The following is a 23,984-nucleotide window of genomic DNA, read 5'->3' as shown; positions in this document are numbered from 1 at the left end:
AGTAAACTTTTCCTGAAAAAAAAATTAATTTTACTAAATGATGAAAATAAAATTATTTTATCATAATTTTTTATAAAATAATATAAATATAATATTTTTATGAAAGAAACCCAAATAAGGGCTCTTTGCCCAAAGAGCGAAAGATAGATTTTTTCCTAAAGTTTCGCTGTTATCCATCACATGATATATGTGTGGCGGTCTCGGTTATATTACAGTAGAACGAAAGTAATATTTGTCTCAACGAGCCGTTACCTTGTAACCGATATCGCAATTTGCTAAGATACGATCCACAAAAACCACGCCACTTCTTATCTTACCAAACAAAAACGCAAGCACTGGGCACCAGTCCCAGCCGATAATATGGAGCGTGACGAGAAAATCTTATAATCTTTTTACAAGTCAAAACAGTGTTGCAAAAAAGGCGAATCGGATGGCCAGAGCATGGAATAGGAATTGATGATCGGATGAATTGATGAGTAATGAGATAATTAATTGAATAATCTGATATTTAATCAGTTCGGTAAGTTACTGACTCTGCGACTCTGCAACTAAGACGTAAGTATTGATCAGAAGTATTTTCTCTTCAATCACTCTTTATATGCTGCGGAATTTGAAAAGGATAATATGTACACAAATAATTGTATCCTGAGTTGAATAAGGTTGTCGCAAAAATAATGTACAGAACACGCCATAATCTATGAATAGAATCTGTGTGTTTCATATGAGCATACCAGAATGTGCGTCATAACGTATCCGTTTCTGTTTGTGTATCTGTATTCTGTTGGGTTTCCACATGATCTGATAGAGCTCTATGTACTTTTATTGACCAACTCTCAACTTACTCCCTCGTTGTATGTGCTTATCATCACCTCTCCAACTACCTGTCCAGTTGTCTTTGACGTCCGTCAGTAGCGGAATCAGGATTCTGAAATCCGGAACTTAAATATTTTGTTATAATTTTTTACTTATTTTCCGAGATCAGGTGGAGCATTTTTATTGATTTTAGGGACTAGACGTGATCGATTGAAATAAAATAATTCGTTGATTTTTCCAGACCAGGAGGTGTCGGATTAGCCCCGTCTGGTTCCACCACTGGCTATATAAAGTAGGAAGGACTACATTAATGCAGAAGCATATATCCAAACAATTGTTTAGACATGAAGGAGTTCTTGTTGTCGTGTCTTCTATTTTTTACATTTTTATTGGCAGGAGAAGCTCATAATGTGACTTATGATCGTCGTTCTCTCATAATAAATGGCGAAAGAAAGCTTGTTATTTCTGCTGCCATTCATTATCCCCGGAGTGTCCCTGAGGTTTGGTTCTTTTCTCTGTATGCGAAGTTGACAGTTTAGTTTATCTTCTTATTTAGTTGTTTGCTTATCATATGTATGATTGTGTGATCCAGATGTGGCCAGGACTGGTGTGGCTAGCAAAGGAAGGGGGCGCGAATGCTATAGAGACATATGTATTCTGGGATGGTCACGAAATTGCTCCTGACAAAGTAAGTGTTACAATTGATACATGAAATACTAGAGTTTTGTTTTCGGGATTGGATTACTTCCCTTATTGTTATAATATTCGATCATAATTCATGTTTTTCTTTATTTTACTTTTTTTGAGTAGTATTGTTTTGAAGGAAGGTGGGATTTGGTAAAATTTGTGAAGATTGTGCGAGATGCTGGTCTTTATTTGATTCTTAGAATTGGACCATATGTTGCTGCTGAATGGAACTTTGGGTATGTTTGCAAATTTGTAACATAAGATCATATATACAAGGTGAAGTTTTGAAGTTGATATGAAATTACATCTATTATTTTTATGGCATCTTTCAGAGGAGTACCTGCTTGGTTGCATTATGTTCCTGGCACTATTTTCCGAACAGAGAACGAACCCTTCAAGGTGTGTGTGATTGTATTATGTTATCTTGATGCTAGTTGTAAGTACAAGATCAGTGCATCAGTGCATCTTGTGGTGGTTCAAAATTGTTCGATGATATTTTCTATCTTTTGTTTGAATTGATAGTATCACATGGAAAAATTCACAACATATATAGTAAACATGATGAAGAATGAGAAATTTTTCGCATCACAAGGAGGCCATATCATCTTAAGCCAGGCAAGTACCTAACTCTTTTGACATACGTTTAGTGCTACTTAACCAATTACACAAGTCGTTTCACTTTGAAACAGGTCCGGATATATAGATTGTGATGGACTATAGTAAAATTACGACATTTGATATAGGTGGAAAATGAGTATGGAACATATGAAGAAGAATATGGAGAGGAAGGTAGAATATACGCTTCGTGGGCGGCTGAAATGGCTCTGAGACAAAACACTGGAGTACCATGGATAATGTGCAAGCAGTGGGATGTTCCGACTAACGTTGTCAGTATCCTTCTTTTACGACTTCTGTATCATCGGGGTTGCCAATCTGCCAATCTAAGCATATGAAACATAATGCAAAAGTTAACATAATTTTCTCATGTAATATTATGTATTTAAATTTTCAATTTCATTTCTGAGATACTGCTGAGTGCTGAGCTAAACGGATTTTTGTTTGAAAATTTTAGCCAAGGATAAAATCAATGAAAAAGATACATAAACAGCACTTATATTATGTAGCATTGAGTGGTAAACTTTGATCTAAGATCGTTACAAGCATCTCGTTTACGCACCTTACCTTTTCTGATGGAGGCTTATATTTTTTCAACTTATACTTTTGCCTCATACAGATAAACACATGTAATGGATTCTACTGTGACAACTTTCATCCCAGGCACCCTAACATGCCAAAACTGTGGACTGAGAATTGGGTTGGATGGTAATTTTCTATTTTGCTTTGCTAATTCGGATGGTAGATTTTCAATATGTCTATTCTTTTTTTTATCACCCTGTTTAAGTATCTGTTTTATTTCATTATTATTATGTTTTTTGCTTGAAACCACTTTGTCGCATGGCATACTATTTTTTTCTGGTTATTTATATAGCTTTTAGGTACATGAGGGACTGGGGAGAAGTAAAAATCGAAGTTAAGGGAGTATGGGCGAGCCTTAGCTACTATAATATCCCTAAATTCTCGAGTATTCTATTATGTAGCCAGTAAAGGGATGTCATACTCGATATAGTTGTATCAAATTAGAATGCCTTGTGATTGATACTGGAAATATATATTTTAAAGTTTCTGTGAGAATTCTTGATCACATATAGATGTTCGGAGGTGATATTGAAACCTGTACTATGTAAATGTCTGCAGTTTAGCTAGCTTCATAATATGATATGTACCATAATCTGGCAAAAAAAGATTTCTTTCCTTATTCCATAACCCGAAGGGGGATGATATATTTGCATAAATTACAGGTTTATAAACTGTAGATACTGTTTCTCGGTTATGTTTGTTACGGTATACATTTAATCTGGGCTCCATGAGATTTGGAATACATATACTTTAATGTAAAATGCTATCAAATAGATATTTTACAACACAGCGACATGCATACCTTATGTCAAATACAAAATGGCTTTGATTGGATATATAAAATTTCCTCTTCAGGTTTAAAACTTATGGAAGCATAGTTCCTCATAGGCCCGTTGAGGATATTGCTTATTCTGTGGCACGTTTTATCCAGAAAGGGGGGAGTTTGGTTAACTATTATATGGTGAGTATGCTATGAATTTCACTTTTATTTTACCTAGTATATTATTAAATACATTCCTCTAGCTCGGTTCCTTCTTGAAGACTATTAACATTTATAAATCTATAATTCACTATCTTTCTTGGTTCTAGTATCATGGCGGGACAAATTTTGGGCGCACTTCTGGGGGACCATTCATTACTACAAGTTATGATTATGATGCTCCTGTTGATGAGTTTGGTCAGTCTCACACCATCACTCTTTTTAAAAATAGCTACACATTCATGTATCATGATCGTCTTGTATGATCTTAGTTGAGGATACAGGGTTTTATTTAAATTTAAGTGTTACTACTTCTACTTTTTTGGCATACAGGTTTGCCAAGGCTTCCAAAATGGGGGCACCTTAAGGAACTTCATAAAGCTGTTAAGTTGTGTGAGAATGCACTGCTGAAAAATGAACAGGTTACTCTTGGTCTTGGCCTTCTACAAGAGGTAATCAGTTTTATAAAACATTAATCAACTATCAATTGTTCTTTTAGTCTTATACATACGCCCACATTAATTTGGGAAATACAGCCACTACTTACTTTTTACACTTTCAGTCTTAGATGTTATCGTATATCTCTCTGGTAATAAACAGTACAGTTCCGGTATCTGATTTTTTTTATCATGTTTTTTCCGTATTGTATCTTTTTCTAATCACCCCCCTCATGTAGGTTGATGTTTATGGATATGGCTCTGAAACTTGTGCTGCCTTTATTGCTAACATGGACGATAAAGATGACAAGATTGTATATTTTAATGGGAAGTCATTTCATGTGCCAGCATGGTCGGTTAGCATTCTGCCAGATTGCACAAATGTTGTATTTAACACGGCAAAGGTATTAAATAATCAGTTTGTGCTGATATGTCTGTCCTATACATCTGTTCTGAACAATTCAGTACAAAATACATCAAATTGTCATTTTTCATCGTTGCACATAAAGTTATATGTGCAAAAAAAAAAAAAAAAAGGGAGAAGGTATTCACCTTCTCTTCAATTGCTACAATGCAGCAGTTATATATGTTATAATAATGGATGGTGATTACCATTGGTTTCTGCATATTTTGTAATCTAGTTATGAATCATTATTACTGTTACTGCATTGTAACTTGTGCTTCTATATAAATAGGTTGTATCACAATCTTCTCATGTTGAGATGATAACATCAGATTTGAAGCCATCTGGGATATCTCCCGAAAAAGATTTGAAATGGGATGTATTTACAGAAAAAGCTGGTGTTTGGGCTGAAGCTGATGGTGTTCAACAAGGCTTCGTAGATCACATCGATACAACAAAAGATACGACGGACTACCTATGGTATACTACGAGGTTGGTCAATTTTTTACATTGCTTACAGTAAAATCTGGTGAATGTGCTTCATATGATTTTCAATTGTTAGATTAAAAAATGTTCCATTTTCTAAAAGTTCTTAACAAACATAAAATTTAACACGTCTGTAGCCCTGGCTTTAAACTGATGCATAAAAAACAGAGCTAACATGCTGTCATATATGAGAGGCAGCTTCTTCATTATATTTCATTTTTGCATACTATCAATTATCAAAGTATCACATATTAATCTTTTGCTTGTGTCCAGAATTAATATATTCAGTCTTTTGCATATATTTGTTTCAAGTTTCAGTATATTAAATGTTTTAACTTTTGATTATATGATGTTGTGAAAAAGAAATGATGTCTGAATATGGGAAGGGTGCTTGTAGCAGTATATATAAATTTATGTTCTCATTGTCTTACTCAATGCCAGGTTGCATGTTAATGAAAATGAAGAGTTCTTGAGGAGTGGAAGGAAACCAATGCTTTTAATCGAATCGAAGGGCCATGCTGTCCATTCCTTTGTTAACAATGTATATCACGGTTAGTAGTTTTCCTATCCATGGGACTTTTTGAGATTATGAAGGCGAACTGCTATAAAATATAATCTGGGTAGTGTTTTCCATAAAATTTATAATGGTGATGTACATTTATCTGTCAGGTAGTGCGGCTGGTACTGATATTGTACCTCCATTTACCTTGGAGATTCCTATTTCACTTAAGGCGGGTAATAATGAAATTGCAATCCTTAGTATGACAGTTGGCCTACAGGTATGTCAATTTGTGTATTTCATCTACATTCTCTCATGCCTAATAAAATTTTAACTTTCTTGAAATAACTTAAAAATATAACTACACATAAAAAATACTAAATCTTAGTGGAAGCATGGGCCATGGGGCAAGCTTGTCTACTCCAGTCATCTTCATATACCATTCCTTTCTATGATTTTTATGTATTTTGCACCAGTACTTACTTTAGCATTAGCAATGGACTCACTCTTATAGTCATTGAATTGGATGCTACTCAGCATATGCATAACGCATAGGCATAAGAGCACATGCTGAGTTTGAATACACAACAGCATTTTGCAGGAAGCTGCATTTGTAGATCTCTTTTTTCTAGACCTGGTAAAAGAATAGTTGCAAAAAAAAATCTCTTAAATTTACTTTTTATTTGTAATCATTAGTATATGATAAGCTTTTGCTTACATGTTTCAATTTCTAGTTTAGAAGGCTTGGATGAATTGGCTCACTAATATATATGAATATGACAAAAATATGAGATTCTTTCGTGAACTATAGCTATCCTCATAAAAGCAAGCACTTTAGAAGTTTCCTTTTCTCTTATAGGTGCTTACTTGCCAATGTTTATTTGCTTGTAGACCGCTTCAGCGGCCTTCTATGAATTTGCAGGAGCTGGTTTGACCAGTGTAAAGATAGACGGCTTTAACAACGGAACACTGGACTTGTCAACCAGTAAATGGGTGTATAAGGTAATGGACACAATTTTATTATCTCTCTTAAAGTTTTTGCTGCGAATTATCTTGAAAGAGAGGATTTTATAGATATAAGCTATGTTGAGCATATTAATATTTTGTTGCAACTTAAAAGAGCCTCTGCGGCAGATTTTTCTACTAATAATTTAAAATACTCCGCAGACTTTTTTATTGCTTATAACTCTGCATAGCAGCACTAAGTTTGATAGCTATCAATTTTGTCTTCATTTCTGTTGTGAATATAATAAATTATGGAACACCTGAGTACCTGACCTAACCATTTCTTTCATGATGAGCTAGTTAATTTTTTATGATCTTGTTATAAGCTTCTTTATGATATAAGTATTTGGCAATGGTTTGGTATATAATATGTGAAGTGTAAACTGTGTCTATGCAGCCTTCTTTTTCTAATTTGTAAGTCTGACTGATTTCCTCCTCAGATTGGAGTACAAGGAGAGTGTCTTGGTTTACACAAAACAAATGGTCTATATAATGTGAACTGGGAATCAACTACAGTTGCTCCAAAGAATCAGCCACTCACTTGGTACAAGGTAGTGTCTAAACTTTAGAGGTGATCGTATGCAAAAGTATATCTTACTAGATCTGTTAAGAAGTTATTACTGGAATATTCTGCAGGCAGTAGTGGACCCTCCACCTGGAAGTGATCCTGTAGCACTTGACATGGTTCATATGGGAAAAGGCCTAGCTTGGTTGAATGGAGAATTAATCGGGAGATATTGGACTATGAAAGCTTCTGCATTGTTAAAATGTGATCATGAATGTGATTACAGAGGTGAATATGAACCTACCAAGTGTAGTACAGGATGTGGGGATTCGACACAAAGATGGTAAAGCAATATTAATATTTTAAGTTTTGAGTATTATTTATATTTTGGTGCGTTTTACTGTCACATCATGAAGTTAAAATAACAGGCATATCTCTTTTTGACTCTGTTAGAACAAAATGACACAGCATGGAGCAGATTCCTGGTCACAAAAACTTCTTAGAAAGTGTTTTTGCTAATTAAAGCTTCCTAATACAATAAGATAAATGGTCTGAAACTACATTTTGGATCAAACTTTAGAGACAATTACTGACCTTACCCGACATCAAGACAGGTCCATCGTTCATCATACAGCGCACCTGCATTAGTTATCTTATTCAAATTTAATTCTATTTCCTCACATTAGCCATGTAAGCACTATAAGACTATACTATGAGTTTTTTCCCTGATAGCTTAAGTATTGTTGTACCTTCTGATTTCATTCAAACAAAGCAAAATTTACTTGAAGAGATCCTTAGTTCTAGTATTTAGATGTGGAATAATCAAATTGGCTGTTATTAGTTTACAATTAATAAGTCAGATTTCTTGAATAATTTAACTTATTAAATGTTTTATTCGATCCACAACTTTCCTTAAGTTAATGGCTGGATCAGGTACCACGTTCCTCGATCTTGGTTCAAGCCATCAGGAAACATTCTGGTAGTATTTGAAGAAACAGGTGGAGATCCTTCTCAGGTTAAATTTGCAACACGAAGGTTATCAGGCGTCTGCATTCACTTACCGGAAGAGTACCCTACTATCGAGTTGTATTCTACTACCAAAGGTGATGATGTGATTCATAAAAATAAATTTACTGTACAGTTGGAGTGCCCACAAATACTAGCATTTCTAGTGTTAAATTTGCCAGCTTTGGAACACCTGTAGGGACTTGTGGATCATTTGCTATAGGAGATTGTCATGATCCCGATACAATTTCCTTGGAGGAACAGGTATGCAATTCTTCAATTTGTTTATTCTGTAGAATGTTTCTTTATTCTACAAACAAGGTTCAACTTTCAAGGTACTGTATCCAGTTTTATTCTAAGAGTTGGTGAAATTAATAATAATTATGATAGTGCAATCTTCATAAATTCAGGGAAATATTCAGTTTATCAAGTGCAGAGTTTTGGCAAGGAAAAAAAACTGAGACCAGTTTGCACCCAAGACTATTATTATATTCATAGTTTTAAGTGAAAATAAGACAGCCCTTTCCTTGTCTCATTCAAGTGCAAATTAAAAGTCTTTTTTTATTATCAAATTTATAATGAATTTAAATGCTACTGCAGGCCTGCTTGAACAAGAACAATTGCTGTGTAGATATTACAGGAGAGACCTTTAACAAGAATTTGTGTTCTGGCGTAGTAAAGTCACTTGCTTTTGAAGCATAGTGCCGATGATATCAGACTTGGTTGCAGAAAAGACTCGAGTTTACTTACAATTTTTAATTGATGTCATGGTGACACAATCATCATCGAGGTTAAAATTGACAGGCATTATCAAATTGTTAGATGACAGTGCACGTTATTCATTAGCTAGTTCAAGATATTGCAGGTGGATAGTTATATTATGTTGTAAAACACAATTTGCTTCGAGAATAATAACAGGCACAATCGTTTTCTTGACATTATAAATTTCATCTGTTCTCAAAATTTAACTTCCGTTCAGATCTTTATATTTTGTTCCTTGTATTACCATATCTGTTGTGCAGTTTACAAGCCGTTTCTGTCATTTATTCTCATTGGGGAAGCTGATTGTATGAAACAAAGTTATATCAGTGGCAGTTATGAAACAATGTAAATATTCTGAATCTTGCGTGGAAGTTTTCAAATCTTGGAGGTCAACTTGTCTGCAACTATACAAAATTATAATCTCTGTTCTAAAAATCTCTGATTTATTGAAAAATTCCATATTCATTCCCGATTAAATCTTAAAAAAATATTATATGGATTTATCAATTACACTCCGATTTGACTAAAAATCCCTGATTAATCGGCAGGTAAACTGATTAATTTAGATTCCCGATTTATATAACCATGATTATAATATATAAATCAATCTTGTCTATTAAGTGATCTACTTATAATTAAAAATAGAAATAAAATATATATTATTGAATAGCAGTCTGCAAACTGAGGCCTGAGCAGGGAGAAGCAGTCAATATACACTAAACGGGGTGTATTCGATTGGGATTTTAATGCATTGTTTTTAGTCTATGGATTTTAATGGATTGTATGGGATTCTGATTTTTTGCGGATTCTTCATGAAATGTCGCAGAGTTGATAGGATTTAGGTACAATGCTTCAAAATCCCATTGAATTTGGTGGGATTTCAAAAAACTTAAAATATACTGAAGAATGCCACAAAATCCATCATTTTATGAAATGAAAAAAAATCCATCAGCATTTGAATACCATCAGATTTTAATGGATTTTAAACAATCCCAATTGAATACCATCGGATTTTAAAGCATAATTTAAAATCCCAATTGAATACCACTAGATTTTGTAGCATAGTTTAAAATCCCAATTGAATACCTCAAGATTTTAATGGATTTCAAACAATCCCAATCGAATACCCTCGGATTTCATGAATGCAAAAAAATGCTTTAAAATCCCAATCCAATACACCCCTCTAATTCAAGCAAAGAATAAACAAGTTAGTGATAAACTGGAGTTTTTGCACAATACTAAACCCCTTTGCCAAAGAAAAGTGCCTATGAAGAAGTAACTAACTGAAAGCAATACCTCTTTTAATCCCTGATTCACAAGTAAAAGACCAACCCTCTGATTTTTATTCCTTAATGAATCCACTGGTCTTCTGCCACAGAAAGACAGTTGCGAAAACCATGTCTGTTGTCTCCGCGGAAATAAATATATAGGGAAAAAACAACATAACCTTATATTTGAGTAAACTTATATTTGCATAACCTTCTGTGATCAACCAGAGATGAAGGGCTCTATGGCGAAGATATGTAAACAGATTATGTCGGTATTCTTGGTGCTGATGATTGTTGGGGTTTCATCTGATGATCAACAACAAAGCTGGTGGAAATGGTTTTCTTCTGGTGCTTCTTCATCAGTAGTCAGCTCAGTTGGCTCGTCTGTCGTGTTGCCTCTTTATGGCAATGTTTATCCGTCTGGGTAAGTTTATTAAATTTTCAGAGATAATAATCCAGATATTACTTGATTAGACACGTATATTTAATGAATTTGGAAGAGTTGAAATTTTGGAACTGAATGATGAAAATGGACAGAGCTGACTGAAAAAAGATTTGTGCCTTTTCTCAGATATTATCATGTTCAGTTCAACATTGGACAGCCTCCAAAACCTTATTTTCTTGATCCTGACACGGGCAGCGACCTCACCTGGCTTCAATGCGACGCGCCCTGTATTCAGTGTACTCCGGTAATCATCATTATATTTTCATCTCAAATTAACTTATAGAGTAGTATGCACTAGGCAGATATTTCAGAGTAACTAATTATGTTGTGAATTTATAGGCACCTCATCCACTTTATCAACCCACAAATGATTTGGTGGTATGCAAGGATCCAATCTGCGCCTCTCTGCACCCTGATAACTACAGATGTGATGACCCTGATCAATGTGACTATGAGGTTGAGTACGCGGATGGTGGTTCATCCATAGGTGTTCTTGTCAATGATCTTTTTCCAGTCAATCTTACTAGTGGAATGAGGGCTCGTCCTCGTCTCACCATCGGGTTAGCAGAATAACTTCCTACCATCCAGATTGTTTGGATTCCAAATTTAATATGATATCACAAATTTTGATATGCTTAAAAAAATTATCTACAGGTGCGGATATGATCAACTTCCTGGTATAGCATACCATCCATTAGACGGAGTGCTTGGTCTTGGCAGAGGATCATCCAGCATTGTAGCACAGCTTAGCAGTCAAGGACTGGTACGAAATGTTGTTGGTCACTGTTTTAGTAGGAGAGGCGGAGGCTATCTTTTCTTTGGAGACGACATCTATGATTCCTCAAAAGTCATCTGGACACCAATGTCGCGTGATTACTTGTAATCTAACCTCTTTTCTCAGCTTAACTTCCCATAAATGTCCAAAATTTTCACATAATTTTGATGTAATATTTGTTTTTCTAGGAAGCACTATACACCTGGCTTCGCGGAACTCATTCTCAATGGAAGAAGCAGCGGACTCAAAAATCTTCTGGTGGTGTTCGACAGTGGGAGTTCTTATACCTACTTCAATACTCAGACTTATCAAACCTTACTTTCTTTTGTGAGTTCAGAACTTGTGCTGTCAAGTTTCATTCTCCGCGCAACCAGTGTTATTTTACAATTCAAACAAGGCATTGATGCTTAAATCTGCACGTATAATATGTTGCAGATAAAGAAGGATCTGCACGGGAAGCCTTTGAAAGAGGCCGTGGAGGACGACACCCTCCCGGTCTGCTGGAGAGGCAAAAAACCATTTAAAAGCATCCGCGACGCCAAAAAATACTTCAAGCCTTTAGCATTGAGCTTCGGCAGTGGCTGGAAAACTAAGAGCCAGTTCGAAATTCAACAGGAATCGTATCTGATCATTTCGGTAACAAATCTTCACCATTTTTATCACCATCAACTCAGTTACTTAAATTAATTACATACTGAAACTAATTATTATCTGATCAATATTTGATGCTAAATGCAGTCCAAGGGAAGTGTGTGCTTGGGAATTCTTAACGGAACAGAGGTCGGACTACAAAATTACAACATCATCGGAGGTATATATTATAGTGAACTATGCACCTATTGTCCAAAATAGGCCGGTAAAACCCTTAAACAATTAATATCAGGGAAGTACGTAGGGCTGTAATTCAGGCTGAGAGAACCGAGTTTCAGATCAGACGTAATTCAACCCGAGATTAATAGAGACGGACAGGCCGGCTTGTTGAACTTCATCGAGTCAAAACATCTGTTTAAACTCGATCTGTTTAATTTTACGAGTCAAGTAAATGAGCCGGCTCGTTTAATTTATACTTAATCGAGTCTAAACCTCTACACGAACTCAGCTCGTTTAATTTCACGAGTCGAGTCGAGCCAGCTCGTTGAATGAAACGAGACAAGTGAGGTAGCTTATTCTCCGGCTAATATTATTGTGTGGCTGCTTTGCAGATATATCAATGCAAGAAAAGTTGGTAATTTACGACAATGAGAAACAAGTGATTGGATGGCAACCCTCTAACTGTGACCGTCCACCAAAGGGTGACACTTTCAGCATGTAATCACAATCATACTAAGCTTCCTTCTAGACACAGAGTGAAAACAACACAAATCTGAGCAGATCAAGAGGATCAGACTCCTGTATATATATACTTTCAAAAACTTTGTTCAGTCCTTTATTTCGTATTTTTTATTATATTTAATAAACGTCAATTTGCTATGACAAAAAAAAAATAAAAAACGACAGGTCACGATGTCCTATAATACGATTTTTGAAGAAAAAATAAAAACGTAAATCTGCAAGAATTTACTATAAATTGAAGAAAATATCTGTATACAAAGGAGCTTGTTTGGTTGGGTTTAAGTGAGGGACTTAATGCTATTTTTTATTTTTAATTAAAATATATATATGTGTAATAAGTTTAAGACCGACTTACAATAAAAAATAAATCAAAAACTGATAAAATTAGTTTAAAGTAATTTAAACCATGAATCAATTCTTCGTTATAATAATTTAATCAAGTAGACATCTTCTATTTTCAAGTTATAATTAAGAAAATGAGACGAATCTGTGAAAAAACCGTATATCCCTCGTCTAAACGGATATCTTTCGTTTTCGAGATACAGTGACGATGAATATGAGCGGAATTCATTTATCATAATCTAATATCGTACTTTTTGGCTGTACACAACTTGGAACAATGTAGCAAGAAAATCACGCGAGAATATTAGGCGATATTTCCTCGTGACTTCCGAATGTTCAACTTGCTTGTCAAGTGCATGCATGCCAGTAAATGCCGTTGCATCAGTCACAATCTGTGGCAGGTCACTTTAATTGACCCAACCAATATGCTTTCTTCGTCGATTATGCGAACAGATAATATTAAATAACATGTTTCAATTGACTAGTTTAATGTTGACTATTTTTTAAAATTAAATAAAATAATGAAATAATGCACTTTATTTCAACCTTACTTACAGAAAATTGTGTACACCAAAACAATTAATTGAAACATGATCACCTAGTAACATGTTGTGAATCTTGTGCTAGAGAACTAACTAATGTAATCACTAAACCAAGACACTTTTCTACATGTTCTGGTGGTCTAACGTTCCCGTTTGATTTAACTTATAAGTAGTTTATAAGTCGAAAAAATGAACGGATTTTTCATCTCGAAAGCTACTTACAAGACGTTGCCAAACGGGCACTATATCTTATCAACTCCATTACTCCAATTAGGCCATTTGATCCATGAATGATGAATCCCTGTTGTCTTGCTTGAATTCAAAAGGGCTTTTGCGAGAACATGAACATGTCCTGTAGTGAGAATTGTTGATCATTGTACTGAGGCTCAGGAGTGAAGGGGTTATCATGAAAATAGTCGTAGTTGAATGGAAAATCGAGCGAATTGGAGATCGCGTTCTCCAATTCGCTCCATTTGGGCTCACTCTGTACCTCCCTTTCCTTCTCGTACGTGAATTCAGGCGATAAAACGTGCTCGGAGCAGCTCGAGTCCGTGTGGAACCTGGCCCCGGACTCGGACGTGTCGAAAGGCGAATAAGCCTTGGCAGTCTGCATTGGCATTACTGATCGCTGTTGCGGCATTGATTCTGTTTGCGGTGACATTGATTGTTTCACTAGTGTTTGATCAAATGCTAAGAAATTCGGCTTGCTTTCGACCATGTCTTCCATTTCATTGTAGCTTACAGGGCTTTGATTCACTATTTGATGCTTCTCAAGAGTCCCTTTTTTGTTGTATATTCGACATAATACCCAATCATCAAGCTGTAAATTCAGAAAAACAAAATTATTTAGATGTGTAAAAAAAAGGGGAAAACAGGGGAGGGATTAAATTTTTTGTGTGCATCAATCAATCTCGAAAATCAGAATATCCACTAGACTAGAATGCTCGGGAAAATAACATACCCTGAGGTTACTGTTTTTCTTGTTGGCGGATCGGTCCACATTCGCTAACCGGTACTCGTGCATAATCCAATTGGTTTTCACCCCTCTAGGGGCCTTTCCGGCATAAAACACCAACGCCTTTTTAATTCCCACCGTGCTCGGCTTTCCGATCGGTTTATCGGCTCCGGTTGCCTTCCAGTACCCTGTCCCGGCCGCCCGGTTCGGCCTCGAACCGTTCGGATATTTCCTATCTCTTGGAGAAAAGAAGTACCACTCTTTCTCACCATACAAAGCCATTTCTGAAACACAAAAAAAAGAAAAAAAAAACATTAATACATAAATAAAAAACTTTTTTCACTCACTTCCCCATAACATTCACGATTTTAATTTAAACCAAATAAATCACAGTATTCAGATCCCAAAATATAAACCAATAAGAAATGTATTATTCAGTGGCGGAATCAGGTCCGAAAATACGTAGATCGATCAAAGAATGGAAAAAGTACCAGGAAGCTGCCATGGATCAAACTTGTAGAGATCAATCTCCGCAATAATCGGCACAGAAATCTGCTGAGAAGCACATTTCCTACACAAATAATGCATCACCAATTCCTCATCCGTGGGATGAAACCTGAATCCTGGAGGCAACTCAATCTCACTCCCACTGTTCTTCATCTTCCTTCTTCAAAAATAAATAAAAATTCCCTTTCTTGTTCTTCTTAACCTTCTTGTAGTTTGTTGGAGAGCTTGTAGTTGCTGAAGTGTTGAGTAGTGAAAATAATGGGATAGAGAGGAATGTGAGGATATATATAGAAAGTGGAGGGGAATATGGAAGGTTAAGAGAGTGTAGCCACGTGGGCGAAAAGGAGTGGGCCAATGAGTGGGTTTGGGTTTACTTGGGCTCAAAGGCTTGGGATTAATGAATTGTGGTCCGGTTGACCGCAGCCTGGTGAAGGGTCAAATGAGTGGAGAGCACGTGGAGATTTTGTCGTCCACTGTGTAGGTGTGAATTGTGATTGGGTCACTGCTTGCGTCACTCGCTCTGGGCGTTTCGATTCTGTAGATCGCGCAGGTCGGCTTGCATGTGGGTCTGCCTTGTGACTTTTTTAACGTTACGCTTTTTGTTTACGAGAGAAATTCTTTTTCCTCCGATTTTGAGAATATCTGAGCAATAAATATAAATTAATTAATATTTTTAAATTTACTCGTCTTCTGTTTTTTTTTTGGTATGTTAATTGGGGCCCTACTTTCATCACCCGGTTTGCAGGATTCATAGCGACTCCTCTTACTACAGCACGTTTATCTAACCAATGTTTAGATCCGGCTCTACTCAAACTTTTCTGGTTCACCCCAACATTCCCCACTTGTTCGACCGTTGCTGAGCAGTTTTTGAATATCAAACGGACCTTCCCAGAACGGTAATTTTAATGTGGTTGATTTCCCTTTTTTTGCAATCAGTTTCGCTACAGCATCCGCTGCCCTGACTAATTGTCCACCCCTTCCACGTGTTATCTCTATGTTATGTATGATCGTGCCTATTTTTCCCGATTTGAGAATATCTGAGCAATAAATATAAATCATTTAACAATTTATTTTTATTAATATTCTATTTTCATACAATATGGGCTATCTAATTGAAGAAAATTCCAAAATCTTATTAGTACCAGCATTTCATTATGAATTTTGATGATAAAACTTTTCTTCTAAAACTGATTTTAAATTTTTCCTTCTGAATCTATGTTTCTTTTTATTTTCTTATCCCTTCTCTTCCCGCCAAATAATCAGAAACGTAATAATTTAGATTTATTTGAAAATTAAACAAACTAAAAAAGAATGTGCAAAAGAATAGTCAAATAGAGAGAATAACCATTTGGATCCCAAAAATAACGATAATAATGAACAAAAATAGCTATATTATTTCAAAATTAAAGTAATCGTTCTTAAAATAGTCTGAATATATAACAGAACGCAGAAGTACATTCTAGTCAATAGGTCAGTGTTTGACTATTGACTGACATGATAAATTATTTCTCACCGCCACCACTTGCAACCTTTTCTTTTCGAGTTAATTTCATCGTTCTTTATCTTCTTTTTCCTGAAGTTCATATTTACGAGTAGCTCCGCCTTTTAACATTTCCCTGTTTTGATATACATAGGTCCTTTGATTTTTTTATATTTATTTTTAAATCCTTTGACTGCATGTTAAAAATATCATTTTCAAGATTTTTATTTTTGAACAAAAATATATGATTTATATTTTTATTCAAAAAAAATTCAAAAATAATGCTTTTCCACATGCAGTCAAAAGACTTAAAAATACGTGTAAAAAAGTCAAACAACTTATATTTTCAAACAGATGATGTATTCCTTTCTTTTCTGTTTTTTAATATGTAGGAACTCGCAGCCGCTATTATTTGAGTGCGCACTCGGTAAATCCACGAGCTCACGTATTAGCCTGCAAACTATGTGACAGGCTCAGATCTTTTAACTAGCTGAATCAACCCTTGCAGGCTCCTTTCCTTCTTCAATAATAACCGTTTCAATTTTTAATAAAATGTATGTATATTTGTATGTTCCTTGTGTTTTTATGACGTTTTGACATTTGACACACATTTTTCGGTGAGTTGGTCGGATGATAAAGATTATTATTTTTTATTGATCTTTTGTGAATTAAAATTTTAATTATATATTTTTTATTCATAAATAATATTTTTAACTACTCGTTCAAGACACTTAAATGTGTGTGCCAAATGTCAAAGCGTCATATAAATTAAATAAAGAGAGTATTATTTTTCATTTTTTTTCTTAATTAAAATATAGATGTTGAAATTTTATTCCGGAAATAAAATCTGAAAACAATATAGGTAAATATATTATTTTCACCTTTCAAATTACGTATAAAAAATAGAAAGTTCAAATGATTATTATTTTTGAAATAGATGAAATATTATAACTCTCAAAGTTCAAGTAAATAGGCTTTTGTTGATTAAAAGAAAGTAGTTTATGTCGTAGATATTTCCTATAAGATGAACATTTTCGGTTTCAGCCTGCTTATTTTCTTTGTTAATGAAATTCTGCACTTAAGATGACTTGTATTCGAAGCTAGTGAAAATGACCAAAGCTATTTCTTGAACGTCCTGGTCAAAAAAGTATTTGTTTAATATTAAACGAGCATGTGTGCATTTTTCGTACTCCTATAATGTATGTAAATTACCTAAGCGCTGAATTTGTTTTTTATATTCTCTATTACTCCATCCGTCTCTAAATACTTTTCCTGTTTATACTTTTCACATTTGCCAACACACACTTTTGATCGTTAATATCTTTCATTTCGTAGTAGTATTAAATATAAAAACTTCACCGTATTAAAGAACTCGTGAATACGAATCTAACAAGATCACTCATGATTATATTTAGTTTTATAGATTAGACGTAAATTAGTAATTTGTGTTATGTTATGAACAATACCGATATCACAGACAGGAAAATAAAAAAAAGAAACGAAGGGAGTATTATTTATTGTAATTATTTATGCTGTTTTCAAATAATAAAGCACATATGACTTTAACATCCATGAAAAAGTAGACAGCTCTCTCATCATCATCGCATCTAATATATAAGTTTGTTTTGATGAAGATACAGCTGCTGACTAAGCGGAGCTATAAATTTGTATTGCAGTTCTGTTTGATAGCGAGGATGATGAGGAAGTTAGGTGTCTAGTTTCTATGTTATTTTTTTAAGTTAAATTTATTAATGACATTAAAAATATATATCTATGAAATATTTCTTCGCTCCAACATATAAATTTTTTATCAATAACTATTGCTAATCTCATACCTCAAGAGACATGTTAATATCTATTAATATATTATATTTTATTTATAAAATTTATAATAATAATAATAATAATTTATAATTAATAAAATATTATCGGTCAATATAATCTCCATCATATCGCTATCGCAAGACAAAAATTTTAACTGGTTACTAACTTATATCGATATAATTTGCTAATTTAGTCAATCTCATATAATATGAAAGTTAATTAAAAATTTATCTAAAATTTTATGATATTTAAGAAAAAATTAAGAAACTCCACACTCTCATTTTCTTACCCTTTTTTCGCGGTTTGACAAGTATTTTAATGTGTACATATAAAATACAAATATATAACTTGCTTGTTTACATTTTTTTCTAATTTATAAAACAACATTTTATAAAAGTATTAAAATGAGTGTCAACCGATCTTAGAGCATCTCCAACGGCGTTGGCTAAATTGTATATGTAAGACATTATATAATTTTTGCTGAACCTGTAAGATATTTTGCTTCGATGGTATTGCCTATATTGGTTGGTTATACTTTAAAAATAGTATGTTATTAATATTTTGGATTGTTATAAATAGATATATCATTTTAATATGATAATAAGTTATGTGTAATCTTTGAGATTTTCTTACAAACATGATAGAAGGTTGGTTATAATAACAGGTAAGGATAGTTAGAGCGTGAATTTTAGAACACATTAATTATAATTTTTATTTTTGATATGACAATTAGGATTTTAAGTAAGAGGTCGTTGGAGATGCTCTTACGAGCTCAAGGAATCCACGGTGAAACAGTTATTTAACCAAGGGAGAAAATGAATCTGGACACCACACTGTATGTTACCGCGCAGACTATTATTGATTGAGGATGATAAAAACAATGGTGATAGTAGATTGATGTGGAGACCAAATAATTAAAAAGTAACAGAGAGGTCAAAGAGGGAAGGGGTAAAGTAATTAAGAAAGGACTCCATCTATTAGTGAGATGGAAGGAGCATGGAAAGAGAGATTAACAATAAAAATAGCCTCCTTAACAAGATGGAAGGGGCAAATCGAGGGAGTGGAAGTGACTTAGAATAATAAGTTGATTTGGAAATGAGATGGGGATGTATCCAAGTGGGAAACCTGACGACAACAATGATCAAATCTCCGTGGAGGAGCGAGTTATGATGTATGCCATGACTTAAATCGGATACATACTTGTTCTTTTTTATTAAGGAATCTATCTGTTCTATGCATCTTGCCGGGAATATGCATTTCCCTCTTTTATAGCCTCGGATTTGGTGGACGTTGACGACTTATAGAATTGTTTTTAGTGAATAAACTATGAATAAATAATATAGCAAGTTATCTGGTTATTAAGTAATCAGTATTATAAATAATCTGATTTTAGTGTGAAAAATATTTATTTATATAATAAGTTTCAGTGATTTATCTTTTTGTAAATTTCTTTTTGATAAAGATTATCTATAAATCACAACTTACTCATAATTTATTTTTATTATCATATTTTTAGTAACTTATAAATTATTATAAAATTACTCATACACATTTTAAACTTTCAATTTATCATCAAGTCGTAATTTTAAACTGAGCTAAATATGTTCTTAGTCTAGTTTGGATATGAATTAATATACAAATGATTGATTTTTTAACTATGTTTTCAAAAAACTATATCGGTTATATATATAGAGAATATTCATTAGTGTTAGAGCGAGTCAACCAATCAAACCACGTCAACTAAAATTTGGAAAAAAATAAAAATAATTTTAGATACCCAAAAATTAAAATAAATACATATGCATCATCGGTATAAATATTATTATTATAGTAATACAACTATCTAATAATATCATAGAAAAATACTGGGGGATGACACCACATATACATATATCAGTGTCACTGACCTGATAAATCACTTACTACCAATCAATGGATCTGATTGTTAATGTTTAGAAACCTTGCTACTCACATAACAGCCGCCGCAGTAGCATGAAATTTTAGAACTAATTACAATATTCTATGATAAACAGTCCCTCGATTCGAGTTGGAAGTCAAGAGTCAGAGGTAATAGACTATTGGTCGCCATTATATAACATGCATATACGATTGCGCAATCTTTTTAAGCTAATTATATATACGCCCACATTATTATTTCAAGTCAATCGAATTAACGAATCTGAATTCATAATTTAAAATTTTATAGTATTATTATAAGAAATTTTGCATAAAACCGAACATGCGATTCATATATCATCTGAGCATCATGATCGCATCAGCGGACAAGTTAAAGTACTTGAAGTTGCAGCCTACATCCATCCTTTTAAATAATATTATTTTATGCATTACAGAAAGTTACGAACCTTACTCTTTCGTCTCAATTATTTGAATTATTTTTTCTTTGCATACATAAAAAAGAATAAACTAAATTGTTTATTATTAGTAGCACATATTCAATATTTGGGAACCGTTTAGCCAAATTTAAAAGAAATATATATTATTCGGGGTAAATCTGAAATAAATTCAAAAATTCAAATTTCGGAAATTAATGAATAATGCTGATTCAAATTTGAATTTATATGCCGGTATCCATCTTTATATATGACATTATTCACCTAGTATACATATCACCGCCCCATTCAATTCACCCGTCTATTATCTTAAAAAGTAATTATTAAAATTAATAATTTACTAAAAGTGATTATATTTACTCTTTCCTCTCAAAATCAGTTATAAATCTACTAAACAAATATATTTTGTTGATTGCTCAGCTGAAGTAAGGATAAATAAATTAGAAAAATCATACGAGTCAATATGCGAGCACTCCGTATTAGCGCAGTCACTTTGCTTTATGTAGTTATTTGATCATTATTTTGTCCCCGGTGTGCTTTTGTATTACGTCCGACGTTGCGATGATGGCAGTTGCCACTTGGTGATTTGGTCCTAGAACGAGTGCGGGGTGTATATTTTTTTAATCAAACCCAACTTAAGCTTACTACTACAACTTAAGATATTTTTTTTTTAATATTTAGAACTTGTCGAATATAATATCGTCAATATAATATTAAATATTATAATTTTTTTAAAAAAATTTCACATTCGGACTTATAAATTAAATAAGCCGATTTTGGTTTACACACGTTAAACAAGATTTGTAATTTTAGCCAAACAATACAAATATTCATTTATTCTCTTTATTCTAGAAAGTTTTCATTAAAGAGAACCTTCAAGCACGAGAGCTTGAGAGGAGTCGCAAACATTACGAATGCGACGCTTTTGCTTGTAGCATTCTGGAAAATATAGTCGGTCCACGTCGATCATAACTCATGCTTATGAATAGTTGAATACTGCACATAGCCACAGATGTTGTGGGCCTTTCTGCCAAATGTAGATCCTGCCGCCAGATTTTTAGGTAATAATTTATAATGCAAAAATTATACTATATTCCTTTAAATATAAGCTACCGTTAGGTACCTCAAAATTATTTCTAAAAATTGTTCTCAAATGACGAGTTTTAATTCAGTAGTTGATGTATATATAGAGAATCTCGTTATTATTAGTGTGAATTGAATCAATTATATACTGTCAAGTAGATTTGGTAAAAAAAATTTGAAAAGAGTTATTAGGATATATAACATTTTCTTAAATATAATCCAATCCGTCCACGACAATTGTAATAGGAATAGTTTTTCTAATATCATTTTCTTTCTTCAATGAAAAGAACATTATTTATATCCGAATCAAGAAAAAAAAATCTCACTTCACCAAAAGTTTGATTTAAAATAAAAAATGAAAGAACAATCATTAAATTTTCAAACAGTTTTATAAAACAATCAAACAATTTATAGGAAAAGCAAGGGAGAGCAGCTGTGTAAAAGTACCATAGTAGTACTCCTTAAATTAACGTAAGTACTGTAGTTGTATCTGTGAAACATCACATCACTTGTTCGGGCTACTTAGTAAATTCTTTTTTTTTTTTTCTAAAACTACTTAGTGGTCGTTTGGTTCATGGGTATGTGGAATCAGGTATGGGATTTGTCCATTCTAAACCCATATTTGGTGTTTGGTTGGTGAAAATATAATCTCAAACCCATACCTTAAACCCCCAAGGTATGAGTTTTTGATACCTAGGTGGGTATGAGATGGAGGTATGGGTATCCATTCATTTTTGATTTTTTGTCTCTATTTAAATAATCAAATATTAATGTTTTACACAAAATTAAATCAATGATGCAAAAATATATAACAATAATAATTTTATTAATTTTTTCAATTAATATAAATTAATAACTTATTTTTTTACAAAAATTGCATATATTGATTCCAGCACTCAATCAAACACATGATATCAGATATGATACCATACCAGTTTAATCCGATTCCTCATTCCAACCTGATATCACTATTCGAACCAAACGATCCCTTAGTGAATTCACATTCCTCAGAATAAAGAGCTGTCTAGATGCAAAGTACTGATCTCTATCCTCTGCAGCTTCATTTCGAGGAAGCTGCTGGATATATATACAGTACTACTAAACAGATATATACACTTTTTACTTTATTAATCCGTTCACACCAGGACCAATTTGTGAAAGCTCCACTTTGTCATTATATGTGGAAATTTATTCAAAGTTGTTTTCAGGTATGTTCTCGGAATATTATCATTTATTCTGTGCGCCAACCTACTTATATTTACTTTTTTTTTTGACAATGCAGGCTTATATGCCTTACAACTTAGTATCTGTTCTAATAATTCTCGGGGTGAGCCAGAGTCGAACCCGGGTGCCCCGGGTCAACAGAGGATAAACCCACCACTGGGCTATCCAATCGTGCTCTTATATTTACTTTTTACTATTTTAAAAATTTATAGTACGTTTTATTGTTCATATATTACAATATTAACCGACATACTCTTTTCATTCTATACCATGGCTCTAAACAAGGGAGGGATTAGGGATAGGTGAGTAAGAACGGAAATATGCTTTTTTTAAAAATGCAATATTTTACAATGTTTTTTTTTTTTTGCCAGAAATATGTTACAATGTTAATTATCGATTAGTTATATGTTTAAGTGATTAGTTATAATGTTAATTCTCTCTAGCCTACCTCTCTCCCAAAAAAACCCTAATTCTCTCTAGCCTCTCTATTTTCGTAGCCGCCTGGGGCTTCCATCGGTTTTTATCGGTGGAAAGCCCCGAATCAGTTAACTACTTTATTTTATTCTTGGTTTTTGAATAATACTTTTTCTCGAGAAATTTAGATCCAGAGCCATCGGAGATTTCGTTGTCTCTCTTCCAAGCGGGTGAGTTGCAGTCCGATTTTTCTTGTTTTTGTGGTTTTGCTTCAGATCTATTCTCGGGGGATTCTTAGATCTAAAACCATCGGAGATTTCACTGGCTTTCTCCTCTATTTCAAGTGGGTGGATTTTCAGTCGGATTCCTCTTATTTCTGTGGTTTCATCTAAGGTTGTTTTCTCTCCCTGGTGAGAGCTTTGTTTTTCGCTTCTTAATTGTAAGCGGGGTTTGATTTGGTGATGAAAGTTTGTATGAAATCGCAGTTCTGGTCGATAGCTCAAACGATAGCTCTATCGGAGCATGATGAAGAGGGTACTAGTAATTCAACGAGAATGCATGAAGCGGGTACTTGTATTTGTACATACATTTTCTTCAAAATATCGTTTAACTGTCTCTTTGTGAGAACAGGCGATTGCAATTTACTGTTTGTTCGACTCGATTA

General features: G+C 33.7%; 3 protein-coding genes across 3 annotated transcripts; 2 read left to right on the top strand and 1 right to left on the bottom strand.

Annotated features, from left to right (window-relative positions):
* Positions 1-201: 201 nt before the first annotated feature.
* On the top strand, positions 202-8,954 carry LOC108218418 (beta-galactosidase 10-like). The gene is made up of 20 exons (XM_017391343.2): positions 202-1,313; positions 1,406-1,501; positions 1,624-1,736; positions 1,833-1,899; positions 2,023-2,115; positions 2,244-2,387; positions 2,735-2,823; positions 3,553-3,658; positions 3,787-3,874; positions 4,010-4,128; positions 4,353-4,517; positions 4,809-5,008; positions 5,444-5,553; positions 5,672-5,781; positions 6,393-6,503; positions 6,947-7,057; positions 7,143-7,354; positions 7,945-8,114; positions 8,216-8,280; positions 8,617-8,954. Exons 1-20 carry the CDS (start codon positions 1,158-1,160, stop codon positions 8,716-8,718), a joined length of 2,427 nt encoding a protein of 808 aa, XP_017246832.1. The 5' UTR covers positions 202-1,157; the 3' UTR covers positions 8,719-8,954.
* Positions 8,955-10,128: 1,174 nt separating this feature from the next.
* LOC108217710 (aspartic proteinase Asp1) lies at positions 10,129-12,712 on the top strand. The gene is made up of 8 exons (XM_017390591.2): positions 10,129-10,470; positions 10,618-10,735; positions 10,831-11,051; positions 11,146-11,370; positions 11,455-11,593; positions 11,702-11,902; positions 12,005-12,077; positions 12,469-12,712. Exons 1-8 carry the CDS (start codon positions 10,277-10,279, stop codon positions 12,576-12,578), a joined length of 1,281 nt encoding a protein of 426 aa, XP_017246080.1. The 5' UTR covers positions 10,129-10,276; the 3' UTR covers positions 12,579-12,712.
* Positions 12,713-13,457: 745 nt separating this feature from the next.
* On the bottom strand, positions 13,458-15,206 carry LOC108215781 (NAC domain-containing protein 2). Its single transcript, XM_017388351.2, has 3 exons — positions 14,929-15,206; positions 14,444-14,721; positions 13,458-14,302 (listed from the first exon to the last, which is right to left on the bottom strand). The coding sequence occupies exons 1-3, from the start codon at positions 15,095-15,097 to the stop codon at positions 13,802-13,804; spliced, it is 948 nt and encodes a 315-aa protein (XP_017243840.1). The 5' UTR covers positions 15,098-15,206; the 3' UTR covers positions 13,458-13,801.
* Positions 15,207-23,984: the final 8,778 nt, after the last annotated feature.

Source organism: Daucus carota, chromosome 4 (genome assembly GCF_001625215.2).
Source record: "Daucus carota subsp. sativus chromosome 4, DH1 v3.0, whole genome shotgun sequence".
In the NCBI taxonomy this organism is placed as follows: domain Eukaryota; kingdom Viridiplantae; phylum Streptophyta; class Magnoliopsida; order Apiales; family Apiaceae; genus Daucus; species Daucus carota.
Note: the sequence above shows the minus strand (reverse complement) of the source record. Positions and strands in the feature narration are given on the sequence as shown.

What these genes read in the sequence shown, in the direction of transcription:
- LOC108218418 (XM_017391343.2), top strand. Translation starts at nt 1,158, where the DNA reads ATGAAGGAGTTCTTGTTGTCGTGTCTTCTATTTTTTACATTTTTATTG. An exon ending in GCCATATCATCTTAAGCCAG is followed by an intron (nt 2,116 to 2,243) that starts GCAAGTACCTAA and finishes CATTTGATATAG; the next exon opens with GTGGAAAATGAGTATGGAAC. An exon ending in GTTGTATTCTACTACCAAAG is followed by an intron (nt 8,115 to 8,215) that starts GTGATGATGTGA and finishes GAACACCTGTAG; the next exon opens with GGACTTGTGGATCATTTGCT.
- LOC108217710 (XM_017390591.2), top strand. Translation starts at nt 10,277, where the DNA reads ATGAAGGGCTCTATGGCGAAGATATGTAAACAGATTATGTCGGTATTC. An exon ending in GGCAATGTTTATCCGTCTGG is followed by an intron (nt 10,471 to 10,617) that starts GTAAGTTTATTA and finishes GCCTTTTCTCAG; the next exon opens with ATATTATCATGTTCAGTTCA. An exon ending in AATCGTATCTGATCATTTCG is followed by an intron (nt 11,903 to 12,004) that starts GTAACAAATCTT and finishes TGCTAAATGCAG; the next exon opens with TCCAAGGGAAGTGTGTGCTT.
- LOC108215781 (XM_017388351.2), bottom strand. Translation starts at nt 15,097, where the DNA reads ATGAAGAACAGTGGGAGTGAGATTGAGTTGCCTCCAGGATTCAGGTTT. An exon ending in TGATCCATGGCAGCTTCCTG is followed by an intron (nt 14,722 to 14,928) that starts GTACTTTTTCCA and finishes TTTGTGTTTCAG; the next exon opens with AAATGGCTTTGTATGGTGAG. An exon ending in AGAAAAACAGTAACCTCAGG is followed by an intron (nt 14,303 to 14,443) that starts GTATGTTATTTT and finishes CTGAATTTACAG; the next exon opens with CTTGATGATTGGGTATTATG.